The 23,076-nt window shown below is 37.8% G+C and overlaps 1 protein-coding gene across 3 annotated transcripts in view; it reads right to left on the reverse strand.

Moving 5' to 3' along the window:
- Nucleotides 1–6,768: 6,768 nt before the first annotated feature.
- Nucleotides 6,769–23,076, reverse strand: part of CPD (carboxypeptidase D) — an 82,357-nt gene continuing 66,049 nt past the window's right edge. For 2 of the 3 annotated variants that reach the window (XM_045045377.1, XM_011289068.4), the window contains 8 exons: nucleotides 21,757–21,892; nucleotides 20,039–20,170; nucleotides 18,194–18,289; nucleotides 18,027–18,091; nucleotides 14,136–14,267; nucleotides 13,393–13,578; nucleotides 12,999–13,098; nucleotides 6,769–10,890 (listed from right to left, as the gene is read on the reverse strand). In XM_045045377.1, coding sequence (XP_044901312.1) covers nucleotides 10,664–10,890; nucleotides 12,999–13,098; nucleotides 13,393–13,578; nucleotides 14,136–14,267; nucleotides 18,027–18,091; nucleotides 18,194–18,289; nucleotides 20,039–20,170; nucleotides 21,757–21,892 — 1,074 coding nt within the window. In that variant the 3' untranslated portion in view covers nucleotides 6,769–10,663. The remainder of the gene's footprint in view (nucleotides 10,891–12,998; nucleotides 13,099–13,392; nucleotides 13,579–14,135; nucleotides 14,268–18,026; nucleotides 18,092–18,193; nucleotides 18,290–20,038; nucleotides 20,171–21,756; nucleotides 21,893–23,076) is intronic. The other variant, XR_002148963.3, reaches the window with a different exon arrangement.

Below are 23,076 nucleotides of genomic sequence, written 5' to 3' on the forward strand. Positions count from 1 at the left end.
GGCTTCCACGTTCCTGATGAGAAACTGGCTGTTCTTTGAATGGTTTTTCCACTATAGCTAATGTGTCTTTTCCCTATCACTGCTTTCAAAATTTTTCTTTTGTTTTCAGAAAGGCAATTACAATGCATCTTAAGGTGGTTTTCTTTGGTTTTATCCTCTTTGGGATTTGCTCAGCTTCTTGAATCCTAGGTTCATGTCAGTTGGCAAAGTTGGGAAATTTTCAGCCATTGTTTCTTCTACTACTTTTTCTTCCCCATACTGTTTCTCCTCTTCCTCTGGGACTCTGATGAGATGAATGCTAGATCTTTTCTTAGTGTCCTACCTATACCTGAGGCTCTACTAATTTCTTTCTGTTTTCTGTTTTTTATATTGGGTAATTTCCATGTTCTGTCTTCAAGTTCACTGACAAGCGTATCTTTCCTCTCTTCCCTCCATTCTGATAGTGAGCCCATTCGCTGAATGTTTCATTTCATTTTTTGTATTTTTCAGAACTAAAATTTCCATTTGGTTCCTCATATATTCTATTTCCTTTTTTTCTTAAAAAAAAAAAAACTTTAGAGAGAGAGAGAGAACATGCAAGCTAGGTAGAGGAGCAGAAAGAGAGGGAGAGAGATAGAAGCTTAAGCAGGCTCCACGCTCAGCATGGAGCTTGACGTATGGGTCAATTTCATGACCCTGGGATCATGACCTGGGCTGAAATCAAGAGTCAGATGCTTAACCAACTGAGGCACCTAGACAAACCTTCTATTTCTTTGCTGAGACTCTTTTTATCATTTGTTCTAAGTTTATTTATAATTGCTCATTACAATATTTTTATTATGTCCTTATCAGATAATTCCAACATCTGTGTCATCTTGATATTCGCATCTGTTGATTATCTTTTTTTTCATTCAAGTTGAAATTCTTCAGGTTCTTGGTATAATTAATGCTTTTTAAGTTGTAATCCTTGATATTTTAAGACCCTGAATCTTATTTAAAGCTTCTGTTTAAGCAGAACTCCTCTGACATTGTGCTGGTGGGGGTGGTGGGGAACTGCCTTGTTACTACCAGGTTGAAGTAAAGAAGTTCAGACTCTCCCCTGGCCTCTGTTGATAGCCCAGGTGGTGGGTGGGGGTGCCTTGTTACTCTTCCACAGATGGCCCTCAGTGACACCATGACGGGGGCCTCATTACCACTGTGCTGTGTGGAGGTCCTGGCTCTCCACCTGGGCCTTCTTTGACACTACCCACCCATCCTGGCTTTATTACAGCCAGGTGAGGGTGGAGTCTAGGCTTCCTGCTCAGCCATTGCTGTAAGGGGTAGAAATGGGCCTTGTTTTTTGTTTGTTTGTTTGTTTGTTTGTTTGTTTGTTTTTGGTAGCATTTGGCTGGAGCGGGGCAATTATTGTCTAAAATTATGGCACCTTCGTAGGCTGCCCCTTCCGGTGTCCTTTGGCTACAGATGCATTTTCTTTTGGGGTTTTTCTGTCTGCACCCTTTGGCATCTCTGGATTGCCAGCTTCTCCATTATGGGATATATAATGCAACACCCACTATGGGATATATGAGGCAGAAAGAAAACCCAAGGAATTCACCACATGTCGTTTCTTGGGTACAGAGGTCCCTAACTGGTTTGCCTCTGTCTCTCCACCCTTTCTGTGCTTAGTGGGAGGAATTGAAGAGAAATACATCTACTCCATTTTGTCCAGAATCGAAAAACTTCCATTTAATTTTTAATAGATTTAAAAAAAATTTTTTTTTCAACGTTTATTTATTTTTGGGACAGAGAGAGACAGAGCATGAAAGGGGGAGGGGCAGAGAGAGAGGGAGACACAGAATCGGAAACAGGCTCCAGGCTCTGAGCCATCAGCCCAGAGCCTGACGTGGGGCTCGAACTCACCGACCGCGAGATCGTGACCTGGCTGAAGTCGGACGCTTAACCGACTGCGCCACCCAGGCGCCCCTAGATTTTAATTATTTGCTAAAATTCATCTTTTCTTTCTGCATTTATTCATTGCCATTATTTTTAAGTTTCTGATTGATAAATGAAAAATCTGTAACTCCTATGGAACTGTTTCTATTTTTTTCTCTTGATCTTTCATCTTTTGATAGTGTCTTTTGACAATAAAAATAACTTTCAATTGGATGCTATATATTCTAAATTAAAATTTGTAGTAATCATTTGAGGCCCCAGATGATATCTTCTTCCAGAGACAGTTTACTGCACTTCACACAGGCAGTTCAGGTAGTGGTACACCAGCCTACTCAAGTATGGGCTGGGACTTTTACCAAGTAGGATTCTGGGTTTGTAAAAATTGGTCCGTTTCTAATTTGCCCTTACTTCTAATGTGCCACCCAAGTGTCCTAACAGAAAGCCTGTTGACCAGTGCTTCCTTGATAAGTGCTGAATTCATATTTTCCTCCGACCCAGTGATACTGGCTACAGCTTCTGTTTGAGTTCTCAGCCTCTTGCCTGCCCTCTCTGCTACTACGTACCTGTAACTCTCAGTTAGTTATGACTCAGATTCAGTTATGAATCAACAAATCCCTCAAGGTGAGACTTGACTGTCATGTTCACCTCTAAATTCCCTTTGCTCTAGGATCTTGACCCCATAAGTCCTTGTTACCTTAGTAGTTCTTCACTCTTTCAAACAAGTGTTTTGTTTTGTTTTTAAATCCAGATTTTCTAATTGTTCCTGATGGGAAGGTCTTTTTGTTTCAAGCCAATTCATCTATAGCTGGAAGTAGAACTAAATTCTTATTATTTCTAATTTACTTGTAGATTATTTTGTATTTTTCACATGCATAATCAAATCTGCGAGTGGTGACAAGTTTGTTTTTTCTTTGTCAATATCCGTATCTGTCATTCGTATTTTCATGCTTCATGGCTGAGGTCTCTTCCATCAATCTAGCAAAATCCAGGTACTTTAGATTTTTTTATGGATTTATTTTGGTGATAGGGAGAGGTTGTAAGTTGCAGGACTCTTAAACATTCCTCTTTGCTTCTTTTCTTTCTCATCACTTGTCAAATTTTCCTTCACCAGAAGCTCTGTGTTTCAAAGCTGTCCCTTTAAATCATGCCTACCCCCTTTGAACTGTGCTCACTTTGAAGCCTCTTCTCTATAGTTTGTACTCTGATCTACTTGGACATGTTTTTAGACCATTCAGACTGAAGGTGGACTTGGTCTTTCTGGCAGTAGTTTGAGACTAACATTAGGCCCTTCTTTTCTTTCTTGCTGTTCATCTCCATCTGCCTTCTCTCCACAAAGCCTTGCACAGGTGTGGTGTTGGGGCAGGCATATGGAAGTACGTGCCGAGATTTGATGATTTTTCTCATTTTATTCAGGTAGTTTGGCATTTCGAAATTCTGACTTCAGGTTGTGCTGAGAGTGTGGCTCTAGTGTAGGTTTAATTTTTCCTTCCTGTTTTTTGCATTACTTTGCAATGAAATACTGGAAGACAGGTAGCTTGGGCTTCACCCATGTCTTCAGCTACCTGGTCGTTCACCTTTATTCTTGAATGACTTGCTCAATATAGAATTCTATGTTGGAGGCTATTTAGTGTTTTACCCAGCACCTTCAAAGTTTAATTTTACTGTACTCTGGTTTCCACTGTTGGGAGTGAGTCTCTAATCTTTTAGTCTAACTGCTTATTTTTTGAAGTTAACTTTTCTCTCTGACCACTTCTTCTCTTTGTCTTTGGTGCTTAGCGGCTTCACTCAGGTGCCTAGTTGTGGGTGCTTACCTTTTCTTGCTTAGATTGAGTGCCTTAAATCTACAGATGCCATTTATCAATTTTGGAAAATTCTGCATCATTGTACCAAAATAGCTTATGTTCTATTCTATTCTTTCTCCCCTTTTCTTCTAGAACACTGATGATCAAACATGTATTAGTCTTATGTTCAGTCCACACTTTGACCCTGTCTTTCATATTTTCTACCTTTTTGTCTCTGTGCTGCATAAGAGAGAGTTTCTATGGATCTATTTTCAAGTTCATGCTTCTCTGTGTCCAATCTGCCATTATAACTGTGCATTTTAACTTCTGTACTTTCACTTCTGGAAGTTTTATTATAGTTTCCTGTTATAGTCTCAGGCTTATCTTTTATTCTTTGAAAATAGTAAGTATATTTGTTTTACAGTGTTTTCAGATGTCAGCATCTGAAACCAGCATAGAACTTTTTCTGCTTTCTTACTGGAGGTGTCTTATTTCCCTACGTGCTTGGTTACCTTTGCCCGTGTTTGGTCATTGCCCTTGAAAAATCAAGAGGTCTCCTCCAAATCTAGGATGGAAATGCCTTCCTCTAGAGAAGAACTGAGTTTAACTCAGTTACCTAGAGGTAGTACCACATGGCGTGATGCCAGGACCACGCAGGCTGTGCCCGCCTGGCTAGATTCTAGACACCTTATTTGCTGTGATCAGTCCCTTTGTTCCATTCAAGTTCTGCTGAATACAAGACTATATATACAACCCTTCCCCTGTTGCCCTCTGGACATCCACATCTTCCAAGTAAAAACCCAGTAGTCAATTCTACATTATCTTTGCAACTCTTCTGTAAACCTAAAACTATTCTAAAATTATTTTCTAAAAAATCCACGACTTGTCCAATTCACCCATTACCATAATCAGCCCACTCTCCACCTATCCCATTCTCTATCTTTAGGATCAATTATTATGGGCACCTCACATCTTTCAAACTCTTGAAAAAAAAGCCTGTTTGATCTTAAACAACCCTACTGGAATAATACCTAATAGACAATAATAATTATATACATTGGAATAACTTCAAAAACTCAAAAATAGTAGTGGTTCAGATCTAGCAATCTAGATCTTTCCCCATGACCCCTTTGCTTTTGGTCAATCTCGATGACAGTCACAGAATATAATCCATGTTATAACAATTTCTACTTAAGCTGCAATCTCTTTCTACATGTTCCATCTTAAATTTCTCCATCGGCTACTATTTTCCACTTACATTTTGATTGCAACACAACCTTTTCCTATTGCTTCTAACTGAATCCATAAATTGTCTTTGCTGACATGGAGGTAATCATCTCGATATACTCCCACTTCCAGTTACCACACTTTCAATCTTCTCACCCTTCTGTATTCAGTCTTGTCCAGCCTGGCCTCTAAACTTGAACAACTTTCTGCTCCTTGCTTGCCTTGTGTACATTTGTCTATGCAGTTAATAGGGAATAGGATTCCATCGGACTCCAGACAAAGTGCAAAAGAAATAACATGCTTGTTTTTAACATTCTCCTGATGAATGTAGGTGGAAACTGTAATATTGTGAAGTTAAAATTGGGCTTTGTATGCTGATTTCATTGCTTTTAAGTGTGGGTAATAATTAATGATACATGTATCTGAGGTTTGCAATAAACAGCGTACAATCAGTTGGTGTTCTAGCTGCAAGTGAGAATTAGAGGTGAAGGCCTAACACAACGGCATTTATTCATAACTGAGTGCTCATTTAGCACTGAGCATCATGCTTAATTGCTGAGGACAATTAGCTTCTAGAAACCTGAAAAATGAAACATCACTGATAGATTACCATTTATGGTAGAAACCAAAAGGTTCTTGATCAGTTATGAGAAAACTCCTGACAAAAATTCAGGAAAACATTTCAAACACTGAGGGGAAAAGAACCATTATCACTATTCAGATTTCCTGTAGTAGGTTAAGTAAGGCTCTTTTCACTGAATAGGCATAAATACAATCTAATTTCATTTAAAAACAAATCTGAAGCATTTGGCATAATTTTTAAAACTTTACTGCCATGCTATAGACAATCTATGGAACTACATAATGGAAAATTTCATAGCTCTTTTTTTTTGTTTTGTTTTTTAGTATTCATGTGTAGGGATTTCTTCTAAGTTAAAATGACCACCTGTAAACAGATCTCTGTTCATATATTTGATAAAACACCTTTCTTTCAAAAGATCAGACAAATGAAGAAAAATGATGCTGGTTACCATGGGCATTCAATTCTGAGTTAAATATTACGTCAATACAATCCTATCAGGTATTACTCCTTAACAGGCAGAGATATTAAGACTTAGAGAATGTGGAGAAACTTGTACAATGCAAGGTCATGTAGGGAGCAAGTGGTAGAGCAAAGAGTCAATCACAGATCAGTCCAGCTCCAAAGTCCACGTTCGAATCTCCATGTTATACTTCCCCTGCCACAGAGATTTTCTTTTTTAGAGGAACCAATCACTGTGGAAGTAAAGCATATTTTCATTTCTATTTCTCTGGTCTGGACTAGGAGTTCCTTGTCAGTAGAGCCCATATTTTTATACAACTTTGCTTTCCCTATTCCTATTAGACCAGCAGTATCAACAAATCATTGCTAAATTTAAAGGGGACAGTGAATTCATCACCACTGTGCCTAAGGTGGCAGGACACATTATAGAATGTGGCTTATTTGGAAAAAGGATAAAATTTTTAACAAACAAGTTTGAAATGCATACATAAACTTTTCAGTGGCCAGCTTTGTGGTGTTTGTTGTGAAATGATTGGACATATAGCAATCTAGCTGAGCCACAAACAGAAAGGAGAACTGTGGCTACTATAAGATGGGATTATTTCGGAAACAGCTTTCTTTCAAGTCAATTTGTGAAGACAAAAACATTCTACAGGTAACACTCTGTATTCCTAGCCTGGTACTATTTTTTCCCCTTAGCACAGGTAGAGAAACTAAATACACAGCTTTCAAATTGGGACAGTAATTTTTTTTGGTCTGTTGCCTTTGAAAAAAGATTATGAGACAAAACACAAAGAAAGACAAACATCATAAAATAACCTTTATACAGGATTAGTAGATCTGTTTACATATAAAAAACAGAAAGGACCTCATTACAATTAGATTTCACATAAATTACACAGATTGACTTTTTTAAAACTACTATTCAACTTCATTTAAAGTCCCTTTTAAAAATTTCATTTTGAAGGCACAGTGCATGAGATAAACCAAGACTGAAGCACTTGAGATGAATGAGTGTTGGGCACCTCATATGAATAGCTATAGAATTGTTCTGGAGCCTGGGAATGTCACTCTGGAAAAACAAAGAGGCGAAAAGTTGATTTTTACTCTGAGCATAAAAAAAATACCATTATGTCATACCTCCCGAAAATCTGCAGCATGGCCAGCATGGAGTGTAGCTAGTGCACTCATGTTACACCATTTATAAAAGTCATAATCATACGTATTTGCATAATTTATATCCAATTGCCTTAAGATGGTAGCCTATTTTCAATTTCATAATATGTTCTCTCTAATCAAAATCAACTAGGACAATATTCTGAAAATCAAATGGAATATTAATTAATCAATGCTAAAAATTGGAGAAATGGGTGTTGGGAGATATTTCTTCATGAACCGTAAATCCAAGTTTAGCTGACATTAATCAAGGGCCCTAACCACCCCCAAAGAATCTGCTTTAGTTAAAACAAATCAGAAACTCAAAGAGCTACCAAAAAGTTTCTAGATAGAAAATCACTGCACATCAACCACGGTCGAATTTTTTGTAGTAACAATAAAGTTGCTATTGTTAAAAACAATTCTATCAGAGAACCATAAGGCAGGGCACCATTACAGCATTCATAGCCAAGAAGCTTTTAATACAGCAGGGACAAAACCTAGCACAAGTGCATTTCTGGCAACAAGACGAGAAAACTATTTACTATTGAGAATAAATGGATATAGGGGAGCAAGTCATGGTTACTGAGTAACCTGGTATTAGCTCAGAAACACAATAAGCTGAGGCATACGACTACCTTTTATTTATTTGTCAACTCATAATTAGTTTTAAGTTCAATATTCATTAATTCAGCAAATGCCGTCCAGGTGAAAGTTACCAAAGATTAACCAATCAATCATACTGGGCCGAATATACATTATGTTTCCTTTCTGGAGGATGACAAAGTCCCAAAGCAAATTCCCTCCAATGAAAATTGCAAGCATTCCTCAACTGGATGGAATCCCAAACACTATGCAAGTGTTCAGTGAAATACAGCAAAACCAAAAGGTCTCTCCTTCTGAAATTAACTTGAGTTCATCTTATGGAACTGCATTAACCGTACATTAACAAGTACATTTACACAGGCAGACACTTTGAACATTACCTACTCAATCACTTTGCCTTTATTAAGGAGCTGGGAGGGAAGAAGGCTTACAAACTGATCACCAGGACAAAAAACATGCCTTGTGAGGAAAGAAAGGCACAACTCAGATTTGGGCAAATTCCTTAATACTGTGATACTTACTTGCCTCCATGACTCCAGGGAAGTGGAAAGTCTCTAGGAGAAACACTGAAGAAATGCATTCCCTATCCCCTATGGCTTCAATGCCTTAAGCAGTTAATGTGGTCTAAGATTAGATCCACAAATAAAAAACAAAGCAGGGCTGAGAACACAATCTTAGTAGTCATGATCCTATACATTCATGTTCATAGGTAACACAGGCTGAGAAGGTCTTATTTTCCAGAGCAATGCATTATTTAGAAATTCATTAAAGATTCAAGATTTATAGCAGAATTTGGTTTTACTTTCAGGAAAAATTACTAAAAGAACTATTTGTATGTTCATTTCTAAAAAATTTTTAGACATGCTTAAAAGGCATGGACTCCAGCCACTGTGATGTACAGTTAAAGATATGTTTAACTCAAAAGAGAAATGAATTTAAAAGGCACCCTCTACTGAAGACCAATGCTAAAAAAGTAAAGGCTGTCATATCAACTTCGTTTCATTTCCACCTGCAATGTCCCAACCAGGGCCAGCCACTCATAGGCCCTTGTTGGTTTTCTGACTTTGCGCTCTTAAAAGTAAAGCTCAAAAGAGCAATGCCACCACATCATCCCCTTAAAGAAAATGTAAAGTATTATTAGAAGAAGTTAAATCACATATATTTCATGAAGCATTAGCTGTTCTGTGTATGTGGTCAGGTGAGAATGGGGTGGCAAGGGCTCAAAATTTAGAGTTGTTAATGATAGGATTAATACCAGAATGGCTTAACCTTGAACCACCCAAATTTATCGCAGATACTAACAAATATCATGACCTCATTATTCCTGCTTAGCCAAATCTCTTTTTATAAAGCCACTTCGGGTGCATTCCTCACAAAACGTGGAATGACCTACATGGGTGGTAAACCACTCCAGAGGAAGGCTTTGGGATGACTGATACATTAATGGATACAGAATACAATTTGAAAAGATGAGAGCAAGTTTTTTGATCCCCTGATTTAGTACAAACTCAGCAGCAAGTTGGCCACTAAAAACATTCAAAGGTATTAAACCATTAGATCATTGGTAAGACTCATACTTAAAAAAAGCATCAATTCCATTGAATAGCGTGATATGACAGACACAATAAAATGCAAATCTTTCAGGTCTTTGCAATAACCTGAGTGGCAGTGAAGATGATACTTTCTCACCACAGTGTTATAGCACACGGCAATCCACAGTTTACATTTTCTTTTAATGGAGGGAGCCATATTTAAATGCTTTCAATTGAACTTTTAACAAAATTGGTTGATCAAAAAGAGACTGCCAAATGAAACATTAGGACAAAGAACCCAATCACTTGCAGAGACCTATATGGATAAGACTGGCCAAGCTATTTCAGTAACAGTAGGATATCCGTAGGCTTGAACTGGAGCATGAACTGTAGTTATTTTGTGTTCAAATGTAGGTTAAGGACGTGCAAGTAGGTCTCTTCCACACTTCCAGATATTTTCAGTAGAATTCAGATCTTGTACATTGCCGGGTCATCTGAAAGCCATAAGTGTACAACACAGAAAAAGTTTCAAATTTAGGAAATATTAAAGAATTAGGCATTCCTAGAATAATCTAGTGCTTCACAGATAAAAAGCAGCAGCACCTGTGGGATTTTACCAAGTTAAAAGATATGCCGCACGAGTTTTAGCTTTTGGTAGATCTCCCTCTCAGTTCTATTCAAATGGACATTTAGATCTTTTACAACAAAGTCAACAAGTTCTCCCGTAAAATGGGGGTATTAGAACTTTGCCAAACCTTATAAGAGAGGTAGTGAAGTCCTGCTTAGAGCACTGCCCACCAGTTCTGATCTAACCTTGGAACAAGTAGAAAGCCAAATGCGGAAGCCCATGTATTCATTTCCTAATGTTATATATTTAAAAATCAATTCAGCCTCCATTAAACCTGAATAATAAGAGAAACTCCAGCTGCTTAGTAACTAGAGAAAAGTACTTCTCAGTAGGTTGAGAAACCTTGAGTTTTTAAAGCTTTATGTCAGATTCTGACTGCTGTCCCTGCCTAAATGTTTCTGGATTCTTTTGGCCATTTAAAATAAAAAAGCTAAAGCCACTAGTAAACACCTGATGTGCAAAATATAAGATCCAAGTGGCTTTATGCAGTTATAACGTAAGCTCCAAACAGCTCATCTTAAATTAAAAAGAAAAACAAAGTGGCTGTCCCATCTCTGCTGCATAAATAGAAAGCAGATTTTTTTTTTTTTTTAAGGTAACAGTACTTAAAGGAGGGGAAGTTCAAAACCGCCAGCCAAATTCACAGAGAATACAAATTTAGCAAGTTAACTTCCCAAAGCTCTTTGAAGAAGCAAGAGAGTCTCTCTTCTGAATGCAGTGTCTCCCAAAAGGAACTGTAATTTTGCTGGGTACTTATGCTGGGAGATGTGCGAGGTCTGTTTCAATGTTTGCTAGAATATAAGGTTTCCTCTTCGGTGTCTGTTTCATCCTGGAACTCGTGGCTTAAGAGGGACTTCTTGGAGCCTGTTGACATCATGCGAATTTCATCTTCATACTCATCATGATGCTGCCTGAGCCGATGAAAGCCATCCTTATGTCTGTTAGACTTGATTGAGCAGATGCACCAAATAATGCAAGCTGTTAGGATCAACGCTGACATGGTGGCACCTATCAAACAAAATTGCCACTTGAGTGGTGTTCCACTTTAAGGATATGAATAAGCTGCTTACAGTGATGCTTTTCATAATATGCCCTTTACTTCTTTTATTTTTATTTCATGCACTCAAAAATAACCGTTTATTATTACACAGGCAGTACATGTAGAAAAATACAGATAAACGGGGTGCCTGGGTGGCTCAGTCAGTTAAGCGTCCGACTTTGGCTCAGGTCATGATCTCACAGTTTGTGGGTTTGAGCCCTGCATCGGGCTCTGAGCTGTCAGCACAGAGCCCGGAGTCTCCTTTGGATTCTGTGACTCCCTCTCTCTCTCTGCCCCTCCCCCACTCACGCTCTGTCTCTCTCCGTCTCTCAAAAAGCAAAAACATTACAAAAATTTTTAAAAAAAGAAAAAAGAGAAAAAATACAGGTAAGTAAAAATACCAAAACCCCAAGCCAAAACTCCACATCACATCTCCATTAACCAGAGATGATTTTTTTTTTAATTTTTTTTTTTTCAACGTTTATTTATTTTTGGGACAGAGAGAGACAGAGCATGAACGGGGGAGGGGCAGAGAGAGAGGGAGACACAGAATCGGAAACAGGCTCCAGGCTCTGAGCCATCAGCCCAGAGCCTGACGCGGGGCTTGAACTCACGGACCGCGAGATCGTGACCTGGCTGAAGTCGGACGCTTAACCGACTGCGCCACCCAGGCGCCCCTACCAGAGATGATTTTTAATAACGCTCATGAATATTTTTCCACAGCTTTCCATGTGCATGTATGTGTAGGTATGTGCATATATATATAGTAACCACAATGAAGCCAAACTATTGCTCTACAACTGGCTCTATATCAATCAGTGACTTCTGCTTTCCAACAAATTTTATCTCATCCCAAACCCCCATTTATTTAAAATATTTGTACATAAGTTATCAAAATAAGAGCCTTAGTAACAGAAATAATAACAAAATCATAAAAAAAATTAAGTTCATGACAGTAAATGGGTGGCAAAGCTAGATTTAAACCATTGCTGACTCAGAGCTCCCATGTCCGTCTAACCACTAAGTTATTCACACTTTATCTGGTTCAAGCTAATAACTGTTTACTTTAAATATTCCACACTAGTATCTATGATTTGACCATATTTCCAATATACCATTCTCTATTAACTAAGACTCTCTCTGCCACACACCCTGTAATAAAACTTGGTTATTTTGTGTCAAGTCCAAATTGCACTTAGAAATGAGCCAAGGTTCTCTATATCAAAAGGATACAATACAGAGTATTTATTATTGTACTATAGTTTTTTTTAACTTTTTAACCTTTCAGTAATTCAAGCTATGGCACATATTAGTCCTGGAGAAAACAGGATCCACGATGTACTGTATTGTATTTTAGAGAGAGAGCACAAGTTGGGGAGAGGGGCAAAGGGAGAGACAGAGAGAATTTTAAGCAGGCTCCATACTCAGCACAGACCCTGATGCAGGGCTCGATCCCATGACCCCGGGATCATGATCTGAGCTGAAATCAAGAGTCGGATGCTCAACCAACTGAGCCACTCAGGTGCTCCTCTTCCTTCTATGATCTTGAAAAAACAGAATACAAGTCAAAGTCCAAGGGACTTATGATCTTAATATAAAGCAAATCATTCATTCAGTCAATAACTCTTCATTAAGACCCACTATGTGCCAGCCATGGTTCTAGGTGCAGGAGATGTAGATAAACTCCCTGTTCTCTCTGAGGCTTTTATGTTTTAGTGGGAAAGATCGAATATAGACAAGTAAATGACTAAATATATAATATAATGTCAAATGGTGATAAGTCCTATAATAAAAAAAAGTGGGGTAGAGAGAGTGACAGGGGTGCTGTCTTAGCTACGGTGATCAGGGAAGGTGTCTCTCTGGAGGTGACATTTGCGTATAGACCTGAACACGTGAAAGAGCAAGCCATGAGAACATATGGGAGAACAGTGTTCCAGAAAAATCCAAAAAAATGTTTAGATAAGGAGGTATTAGAAGAAAAGTGATTAGCTTCAGGTGATTGGGAGGCAATCCACTCTCAAGATGAAATGTCAGAACCGGTTTTAACTTCAACTACTAAAAATTTAAATTTCTTTACCTGATACAGTTACCACAAGCTCCCTTGGCAAACCAAATATCCGGTTATCTGTGTCAAAGACTATTACCACAGAACTAGCTGCATCATGATGCACAAAGACCTAGAGGGATAAAGTGCAAGAATTACAAAAAAAGTTCCCTTAAGGTATATTGTATCCTTGGAATATTCCTAAGGCCTTTATACCAAACCAAGGAGATGAGTCATTGTCATCACAAGTATACAAAATGCTATAAAAATTTCCCTTGTGTTGCCAAAGCCTAGAAAGATAACAAGATATCATAAGCAAGCGTTGGTTATACGTTGTTTCTTTATTCCTTACAAGAGTTGCAAAGAAAAATAGAAGTACTATTAAGAATAAGAATTTACATGATACTACTTAGTTTGAGTTTCTCACCTGTGAATGTTGTTGCTGATACCCATCAGCGATGGCGTTGATATTATGGACGCCTGGGGCTAACAGTACATGGAAATAGCCCCCTTCTTTTGTGTGTACCTTTATTCCTTCATTGAGTACAATGACTGCTTTAGAAATTGGTTTTCCAGTCTTATCTTTAACAAAACCATGAACTCCCTTGTGGACCTGAAAAAATATTCAACATATAAATTTGTGTTTCCAGATATTTCCAGAGGCAACAGCCTGAGGCATGATAAAAAACAATAAACAAATGAACAAAGCAACAGCAAAAACCCCCATAAACCTGGCTTGTTGGTCCTTCCCCAACTGCTTCTGACCTCATTTGCTACTCATAAACTGCTTCAGAGCATAAAGATGAAATATGTGAAAAAAGAACTCTGGTAACAGTCAAAGCCTAAAGTGTCGGAACACAAATCTTCTGATATCTTGAATGATTTACTTTCCAGCACAGTATACTCGCTCAAAGTAACTAATGCATGAGATTCAAATGAAAAAAATGTGCGACATCACACAGGGTTAAATTATCTAAATTACAGCAGATTCCAGATATGTGAAGTCACGGCACTGACCTAGGTGATATAAATTCAACAAAACTCTTTCCATACATATTTTTAAAATAAATAATAAAATTTTTAGTAAAAAATTAAGAACATGTTTTGATGAAGATTTTCATTGAACATATTCCTGGGAGCTTGCTTCTACTTAAAAAGGGAAAGGCTCACCTCCACCAACATGCTAAGAAGAGATTTTTTATTTTCTGCCCACAAGGAAGGGAGTTGTGCTGCACTGGGAAAGTAGCAGCAGCTCGTGTACACTGTGATTTCCGGACAGTGGCCATAGGTGACACTAAAATCCTGGAATATAAAATTCAAAAACGAATGTAGAAAAATTAACACATACAAGTAGGAGTGAGGCTTTGTAATGCAACAAATGAATAGAAAGAAAACCTGGGTGATGTAAGCAAAGAATCTGTAAAGCATTTTCTAGCAAATAAACTGCTCAGTATTATAATCAGTCACAAACATGGCTGTTGCTAAGAGAGTCCTTGAGACTAGGGACTAGGTCTAATTCACTTTTGTATCTCCAGTGTTTGCCACAGTGCCTGGCAGGTAGAGGAGGTTGACTAGGGTTTGCTGAATACAACCCTATAAATAAGTGCATGCAGACGGCCAGCTCTCCTCTCAACTCTGGAATGTCAGCCGTTCTCAGAGCTCTGGAGATAGAAGCACAAGCACTCACCCTCTGGTACCTTCCACTGCTGGTGACGACAGCCACTGTTTACAGAATAGCAATTATCCAGCACAGGAACTGTTGCTGTGGACAGGTTCCCAAACCTAACTTACCACCTTTCCCCCCAAACCTGTTTTTTTTCCTTATTCAGTTAATGGTATGAACTCATGCCCTCACGCAGACATGAAATCTCTTGTCTTTGACTTCGGTTTCTTGCCATCATCCATAATTTGCCAAATCCTGTCAATTCCACCTCTGCAATATCTCTGAGACTTCATCCTGTGGCTCCATTCCCATCGTCACCACCCTAACCCAGATCCTCATTTTTGTTTGTCTAGGAAATTCTACACTAGTCTCCCCACGCCACTCTCTCCTTCCTCCAAACTATCTCAACCCACTACAGAGAGATTAATTGTTCCATAGCACAGTTCCAATCATGTTACTATATGCCTGCTCAAAACCTTCAGTGGCTTCCCATTCCTTACTAAAAGAAAGTGTTCAAAGCCCCAAACTCTCTTTCCATTCTTGTCTTCTGCTGCTCTCTGTTACGGCTCTTGTTGTAACTAAACTAGACTGCTTATTGACCTCTGCCCATATTGCTTTCTCTTTCTAGAATGTTCTGCTGCACCATCTCTGCATCCCAAATGCCATTTTCTCTAAGAGAAGACTACATCTCTGATTAGGTGTAATCTTTTCTGTCTTTAATTTCTTATGGCACATTGAGAGTTGCTCTCTTCTAGATCAAATCAATTAATTATGTAAAATAGTTATTTGTACAATGGGACAGGAAATATATTTCATTTATCACTAGTATAGCAAAGTACCTCATACATAGTAAGTTCTTAGTAAATAAAGGAGGGAAGGCAGGCAGAGATGAGAATGAAGTCAAATTTCTAGTTGCACATGTTAATGAAATGATGAACTAATCACCCATCTAACAACTCCTTACTAATCTGAAGTGGATGGACAACCAATTAAAATGCTATCAAAAAGAAATTAAAGAAGACCTAAGTAAATGGAAAGACATAACTGCATTCATGAATAGAAAGTCAATACTATTGAGATGTTAATATAACCCAAAGTGATCTACAGATTCAACACAACCCTTAACAAAATTCCAACAGCATTTTTTGATAAGAAAGAAGGAAAGGAAGGAAGGAAGGAAGGAAGGAAGGAAGGAAGGAAGGAAGGAAAGAAAGAGCAAAGCCAATCTTCAATTCAATTCAAATGTAATTGCAAGGCACCTTGAATAGCCAAAAACAATCTTGAAAAAGGAAAAAGTTGGAGTACTCACACTTCTTAATTTCAAAACTTACTACAAAGCTACAGCGCTCTGAACAGTGATACTGGGGGAATAGACATATAGACCAGTGAAACAGAATTCAGAGTCCAGAAATAAACACATACATCTATGGTCAACTGATTTTTTGACAAGGGTGCCAAGACCATTCAAAGGGAAAGAACAATCTTTAAAACAAATGGTGCTTGGACAATTAGATTTCCACATGCAAAAAAATGAAGTTGAAATCCTACTTCCTATCATATACAAAAATCAACTTAAGATGTATCAATGACCTGGGCACCTGGGGGGCTCGGTCAGTTAAGTTGGAGCCTGCTTTGGATTCTGTGTTTCCCTCTCTCTCTGCCCCTCCCCAACTCACGCTCTGTTCTCTCTCTCTCTCTCTGAAAAATAAACATTAAAAAATGTAAAAAATATATATATATACACATATATATACTATATATATATGTATATATATATACACATATATATATACATATATATATGTGTGTGTGTGTGTGTGTGTGTGTGTGTGTATATATATATATATATATATATATATATATATATATACCAATGACCTAAATACAAGAGCTAAATCCATAAAATTCATAGAAGAAAACATGGAGGTAAATCATGACCTTGGATTTGGCTATGAATTCTTAGATATGACGAGCATGAACAACAAAAAGACAGATAAGTTTGACTTCATCAAAATTAAAAAATTTTGTGCATCAAAAGGCATTATCAAGAAAATGAAATGACAACCAACATAATAGAAGAAACTACTTAAAATCAAACATATGATAAGGGTTTAGCATCCAAAATATATAAAGAATTCTTATAACCTAACAACAAAAAGACAACCTAATTTTAAAATAGGCAATGGAATTTTAAAAATAACAAAATAAGGGGTGCCTGGGTGGCTCAGTTGGTTAAGCATTCGACTTCGGCTCTGGTCATGATCTTGCAGTTTGTGGGTTCGAGCCCCAACGTGGGCTCTGTGCAGACAGCTCAGAGCCTAGAGCCTGCTTTGGAGCCTCTCTCTCTGCCCCTCCCCCACTCATGCTCTGTCTCTGTTTCTCAAAGGTAAATAGATGTTAAAAAATTTTAAATAATAAATAAAAACAAAACAAAATAAAATAGGCAATAGAGAAACAGACATTTCTCCAAAGAAGATGTACAAATGGTCAATAAGCACATGAAAAGATGCTCAACATCATTAGTGTTTGAGGAAATGCAAATCAAAACTACAATGAAGTTCCAATTCATACCTGCTAGGATGGCTATAATTAAAAAAAAAAGAAAAATAATAAGTTTTGACAAGAATGTAGAGAAATTGGAACTCCTATACATTGTTGGTGGGAATGTATCAAATAGTTCAGTGGTCCCTTAAAAAGTTAAACATAGAATTAGAACATGGGTAGCAATTCCACATCTAGATATATACCCCAAAGAATTGAAAATGAGTGCTCAAACTTACAGTTGTATGCTGTACAACTTGTTCATTATTCTATAGCCAAAAGGTAGAAACAACTCAAGTGTTAAACTGATAAACTGATAAACAAAATGTGGTATGTACATACAATAGAACATTATTCAGCCATAAAAAGCAATAGAGGACTGATACAGGCTAAGAAAATGGTTGAACCCTGAAACCATTATGCTAAGTAAAAGAAGACAGGCACAAAGGACAAATATTGTATGATTGCACTTACAAGAAATATCTAGAATAGGCAAAAACATAGAGACAGAAAGTAGAGAGGCTACCAGGAGTTGGGGGGTTACCAGCGGAATCAGGAGTTATTGCTTAGCAGATGCAGAGTTTCTTTCTGGGGTGATAAAAAAGCTTTGGAAACAGATGGTTTAGAATGGTGATTAGTTTAATTATATTAAATGTAATTAATGTCACTGAACTGTACAATTAAAAATGATTCAAATGGTGGAAAAAAATGCTGCCAGAGGTTAAGTTGAGGGCTGTCTTATCAAGAAAGCCATGAAGCAGCTGCCATTCACTTTGCTTATATCAGAAAAGTCACCTATTCTGTCACTCAATGGCCAACAATTATACGCTACTTTCACTGTATTCTATAGAGCATACCTTCATGCTGCCCAGGTGACTGTGCCATTCTGCTCCACGCATTACGCCTCCTGGGATATTCTCATCTACAAAAGCATTGAGAGACAGAGGCTCAACAAGACCTTAAGGTAAGACACCCTCGGTCCCTGAAAGCACCAACAAGAACAAAGGGTATGGAAAATACTTACCTGATTTATTTGGGCAACTGGGCTGACCCATGTGCATGGATGGATGATTATTTGCATAAAGAGATGCCAAATGCTTCAGAGTCTCTTTGTTTTCCACTATAAAAAGAAAAATTCAGAAGTTGGAGAAATCCAAAAAATCTTACTCCAAGTTCAACTTCATGGATATAAAAGTCATCTTTCTCTCCTTCTAGTTAATCTTAAACCCCACTGAAGTGCATTGAGGAATTATTATAATTAATCACATAGTTCTGTTGAGCCCAGGACAATCAGACTAAGAAGATACACATCTTCCTTGTATTAGAAGGTACTAATGGTTAGTTTACACAACAGGACACCACACTAAAATACAAACTTGCTTGGTATGTTTTCTTACATTTAGGGCAATGAAGGCCTAATAACAGTATTCCTTATAGGCTGCATTTAAACAACACAAACTACCTCCATATACGATGGCCCCAGAGAGATTCAAGAAGCAATTGTTAAACTCATCTAAGTGCAACCAAGTCACGGGGTGCCTGCATGGCTCAGTAGGTTAAGCATCTGACTTCAGCTCAGGTCATGATCTCATGGTTTGTAAGTTTGAGCCCCGTGTCAGGTTCTGTGCTGACAGCTCAGGGCCTGGAGCCTGCTTTGGATTCTGTCTCTGTTTCTCTCTCTCTCTCTCTCTCTCTCTCTCTCTCTCTCTCTCTGCCCCTCCCCCACCCACGCTCTGTCTCTCTCAAGAATAAATAAACATTAAAAAATTTTTTTTGTTTTAAATGCAAGCAAGTCAGTCAAGGTTTAAAGCAGGGAAGGGCGATTCTGTATTGCTAATTTTTTTTTATTAATTTGTTTTATTTTTTATTTTTTTAGATTTACATCCAAATTAGTTAGCGTATAGTGCAACAATGATTTTAGGAGTAGATTCCTTAGTGCCCCTTACCCATTTAGCCCATCCCCCCTCCCACACTCCCTCCAGTAACCCTCTGTTTGTTCTCCACATTTATGAGTCTCTTATGCTTTGTCCCCCTCCCCATTTTTATATTATTTTTGTTTCCCTTCCCTTATGTTCATCTGTTTTGTCTCTTAAAGTCCTCATATGAGTGAAGTCATATGATTTTTGTCTTTCTCTGACTAATTTCACTTAGCATAATACCCTCCAGTTCCATCCACATAGTTGCAAATGGTAAGATTTCATTCTTTTTGATTGCCGAGTAATACTCCATTGTATATATATATATATATACATATATATATATATATACCACATCTTCTTTATCCATTCATCCATCGATGGACATTTGGGCTCTTTCCATACTTTGGCTATTGTTGATAGTGCTGCTATAAACATGGGGGTGCACGTGTCCCTTCGAAACAGCACACCTATATCCCGTGGATAAATGCCTACTAGTGCAATTGCTGGGTCATAGGGTAGTTCTAGTTTTATTTTTTTGAGGAATCTCCATACTGTTTTCCAGAGTGGCTGCACCAGCTTGCATTCCCATGTATTTCTAATATTTGCTTAAACACAGTATGAGTTTCTTGAGGCAGGCATTGTGTTTTATTCACTTTTGTATTCCCAATGTCCATAGACATAATAATTATTCAATAAATGTTTGTGAACTAAATTGAACAAATGTGACAAGATGGCTGCACTGGATAAAGCTGGCCCATCATTAGATCTGACCTCTCTCCTCCAAGTAACTGAGCTGTTGATATAAGCACAATCTTCCCAAGTTGGTTGTTGCTCATGGAGTGTGCTCAAATGCTCACAATTTTTAAAAAAAAATTTAGAAGGAACATTACCTAATTGGAATTTCCTATCTAAGCTTAGAAAATATATACATAAATTGATATTCTACATACCTGTTTGTACTGGTTTGTCATACGGGTATGTGACCAGCACTGAACCACCATCTAATGCAACAGAAAGACTGAAGTCCTGTTTTTGAATCAAATTTTCAATGATTGCTTTAGTCTCAGGCTGGGAGGCATTATCTAAAAAAATGCAAAAGTCAAATATGAAGTACCATTTCAAAATTTTAGTATGAATAGCTAAGAAAATATTCTCTAATGAGCACAATCAGAGGCTAACTTTAGAAATCTGTATATAAACACTGTATGACTCAATACTATCTCAATAGTGTGAAAGATATACTCTAGAAGGTAGATTACTTTGAGTTTTATATAATTCAGGATAGTGTGTAAAGGTTAATGACTCTAAGCAAGCTTAAGAAAATTCTTACTGGAAACAAAAAGGGATGAACATATCCTCTATTTTTTTTAAGTTTATTTATTTATTTTTTTTATTTTTTTTTTTTTAAATTTTTTTTTTCAACGTTTATTTATTTTTGGGACAGAGAGAGACAGAGCATGAACGGGGGAGGGGCAGAGAGAGAGGGAGACACAGAATCGGAAACAGGCTCCAGGCTCTGAGCCATCAGCCCAGAGCCCGACGCGGGGCTCGAACTCACGGACTGCGAGATCGTGACCTGGCTGAAGTCGGACGCTTAACCGACTGCGCCACCCAGGCGCCCCTTATTTATTTATTTTTGAGAGAGAGAGAGAGAGAGGTGCAGAGAGAGGGGGGAGAGAGAATTCCAAGCAGGCTTTGCACTATCAGTGTGGAGCCTGACATGGGGCTTGATCTCACAAACTGTGAGATCATGAACTGAGCTGAGATCAAGAACCAACTAAACCACCCAGGCGCCCCGAATGTGTCCTCTTAAAAAAATAATAATATTGAGGGACTCCTGGGTGGCTCAGTTGGTTAAGCATCTGACTCTTGATCTCGGCTCAGGTCATGATCTCACAGTTCATGAATTCGAGCCCCACATGGGGCTCTGCACTGATGGTATGGAGCCTACTTGGGATTCTGTCTCTCCTTCTCTCTGTCCTTCACTGATTGTGCTCTCTCTCTCTCTCTCTCTCTCAAAATAAATAACTTAAACTTAAAAAAAATAATTTTGAGAACATATAACCTGTCTTTGAAAGAAAATAAGATTTTCAGAAATCAGGATGTTTTCTGTAGCACTGTTTGCAAGAGCAAAAAATTAGAAAGAAAGCAAATGTCCATTAGTAAGAAAATTGTTCAACAAACTAGAGTATTGGCATACAGTAACAGTGTACTAAGATGTCATTAATAAGAATGTTAGAGATCTGTAAGTACTTAAGTGGAAAGATACCAGTGATATACTCAATGAAAAAAGTTGAAGAACATATGTATAGTTATGATTCTGTTTAAGTAAATAAGAAAGAGGCTCCTTTACATCAATATACACATTAATTGTGTGTATGTGTGTACGCACATACATGGGGGGATAGAGAGAGAAAAAATATATATCTGTATGACTAGTAATGGAACCCTTCCAATATTATTGATTGAATTCATAAGAAAACACTTGAATTAATTTGCAAATAATAAAGGAGAAAAATTTGACAAGTTTCTAGTTTGTCATTTATACCTTACATGTACAACCTGGAAGGAAGTTCCCCATCATTCATCTACACAATCTACCAGTTTCCTGGCTAAGAGAAATCTAACTATGTGCAAAGCAGTTTAATGGCTCCAAAATTAGTCTTACTTGTGAAGTCTGTATCCAAGTCTTTGCCATGAGCATTTGTCTGTCCTCTTTTTGAAGTACAGTCTTTCTCTTGTGCCCTCTCTCGCCCATCTGGATTTAGAGATGGGACAATCACAATTCTAGTCCTGTCAACCAGCTAAAAGAGAAACAGAAACCAGTGAAGTTTATTAGCAATATGTGGAATCATAACTTCCCATGCCTCAGAGTCTTTATTGTTTTATTTTATTTTTTATTATTATTATTTTTATTTTAGAGAGAGAGTGCAAGCAGGGGAAAGGGGCAGAGAGAGAGAGAGGCAGCAGAGAGAGAGAGAGAGAGAGAGAGAGAGAGAGAGAGAGAATCTCAAGAAGGCTCCAGGCTCAGTGCAGAGCCCAACGTGGGGCTTGATCCCAAGATCCTGGGATCATGACTTGAGCTGAAATCAAGAGTCAGATGCTCAACCAACTGAACCACCGAGGTGCCCCAAGTCTTTACTGTTTTATATAGACTTAAAAGGCAGGACTAATATAAATAAAAATAAAATTCTCTCTTGCTTCAAATAAATTTAAAAAGAAATGAAAAACTACCTGCACAACTATTTCCAGACTTCCTAATGACTTACAAAGGGGTCAGAAACCACCACCTGCAGGCTAAATCCAGCCCGCTGCTTGCTATTGTAAATAAAGTTTTATTGGCACACAGCCATGCCCATTCATATGACTGTTTTTGTGCTGTAATTCAGAGTTGAATAGTTGCAACACAGAACAGCTGTCTCACCAAGCCTGAAATACATACTACATGTCCCTTTATAGAAAATGTTTGCCAAACACTGGCTAAAACCAATAATAATGCTTAAGACTGTATTTTCCAGGTTAAAAACTGGAATGCATATTGTAACAAATATCAATGTATGTCTGGAAACAATGAGACAGAAGAGTTGAAATCAGCATGACAAAAAAAATGAAGTAAAATATTTGCCTTACCCATAATAATTTCTCCTCCAAATGATCCATATGCATCAATACCTACATATGTGGCATGAACTAATTTCTGATATACTTCATCTTATCTTATATATTTCTGATAGTAATTCAGAATAAATAATCCCTGGTTTATTTATTCTGCTAAAACAGTCCAAAGATTGAAAATATTGGAGACCCTAAATTCATTAGTTCTTAACTTTCTCCACTGGGAGAGAGTTTTTTCTAAAGTGTACATGCTTGAGCTTTGCTACAGGTCTTGGGGTATGTGTATATTTTCTTGAACTTGCCAGATAATTCTGGCCCTTATCTCAAAACAAATGGCAATCTAAAGTAACATTACGAGGGGCACCTGGGTGGC

This window comes from Felis catus, chromosome E1 (genome assembly GCF_018350175.1).
Source record: "Felis catus isolate Fca126 chromosome E1, F.catus_Fca126_mat1.0, whole genome shotgun sequence".
NCBI classification, from domain to species: domain Eukaryota; kingdom Metazoa; phylum Chordata; class Mammalia; order Carnivora; family Felidae; genus Felis; species Felis catus.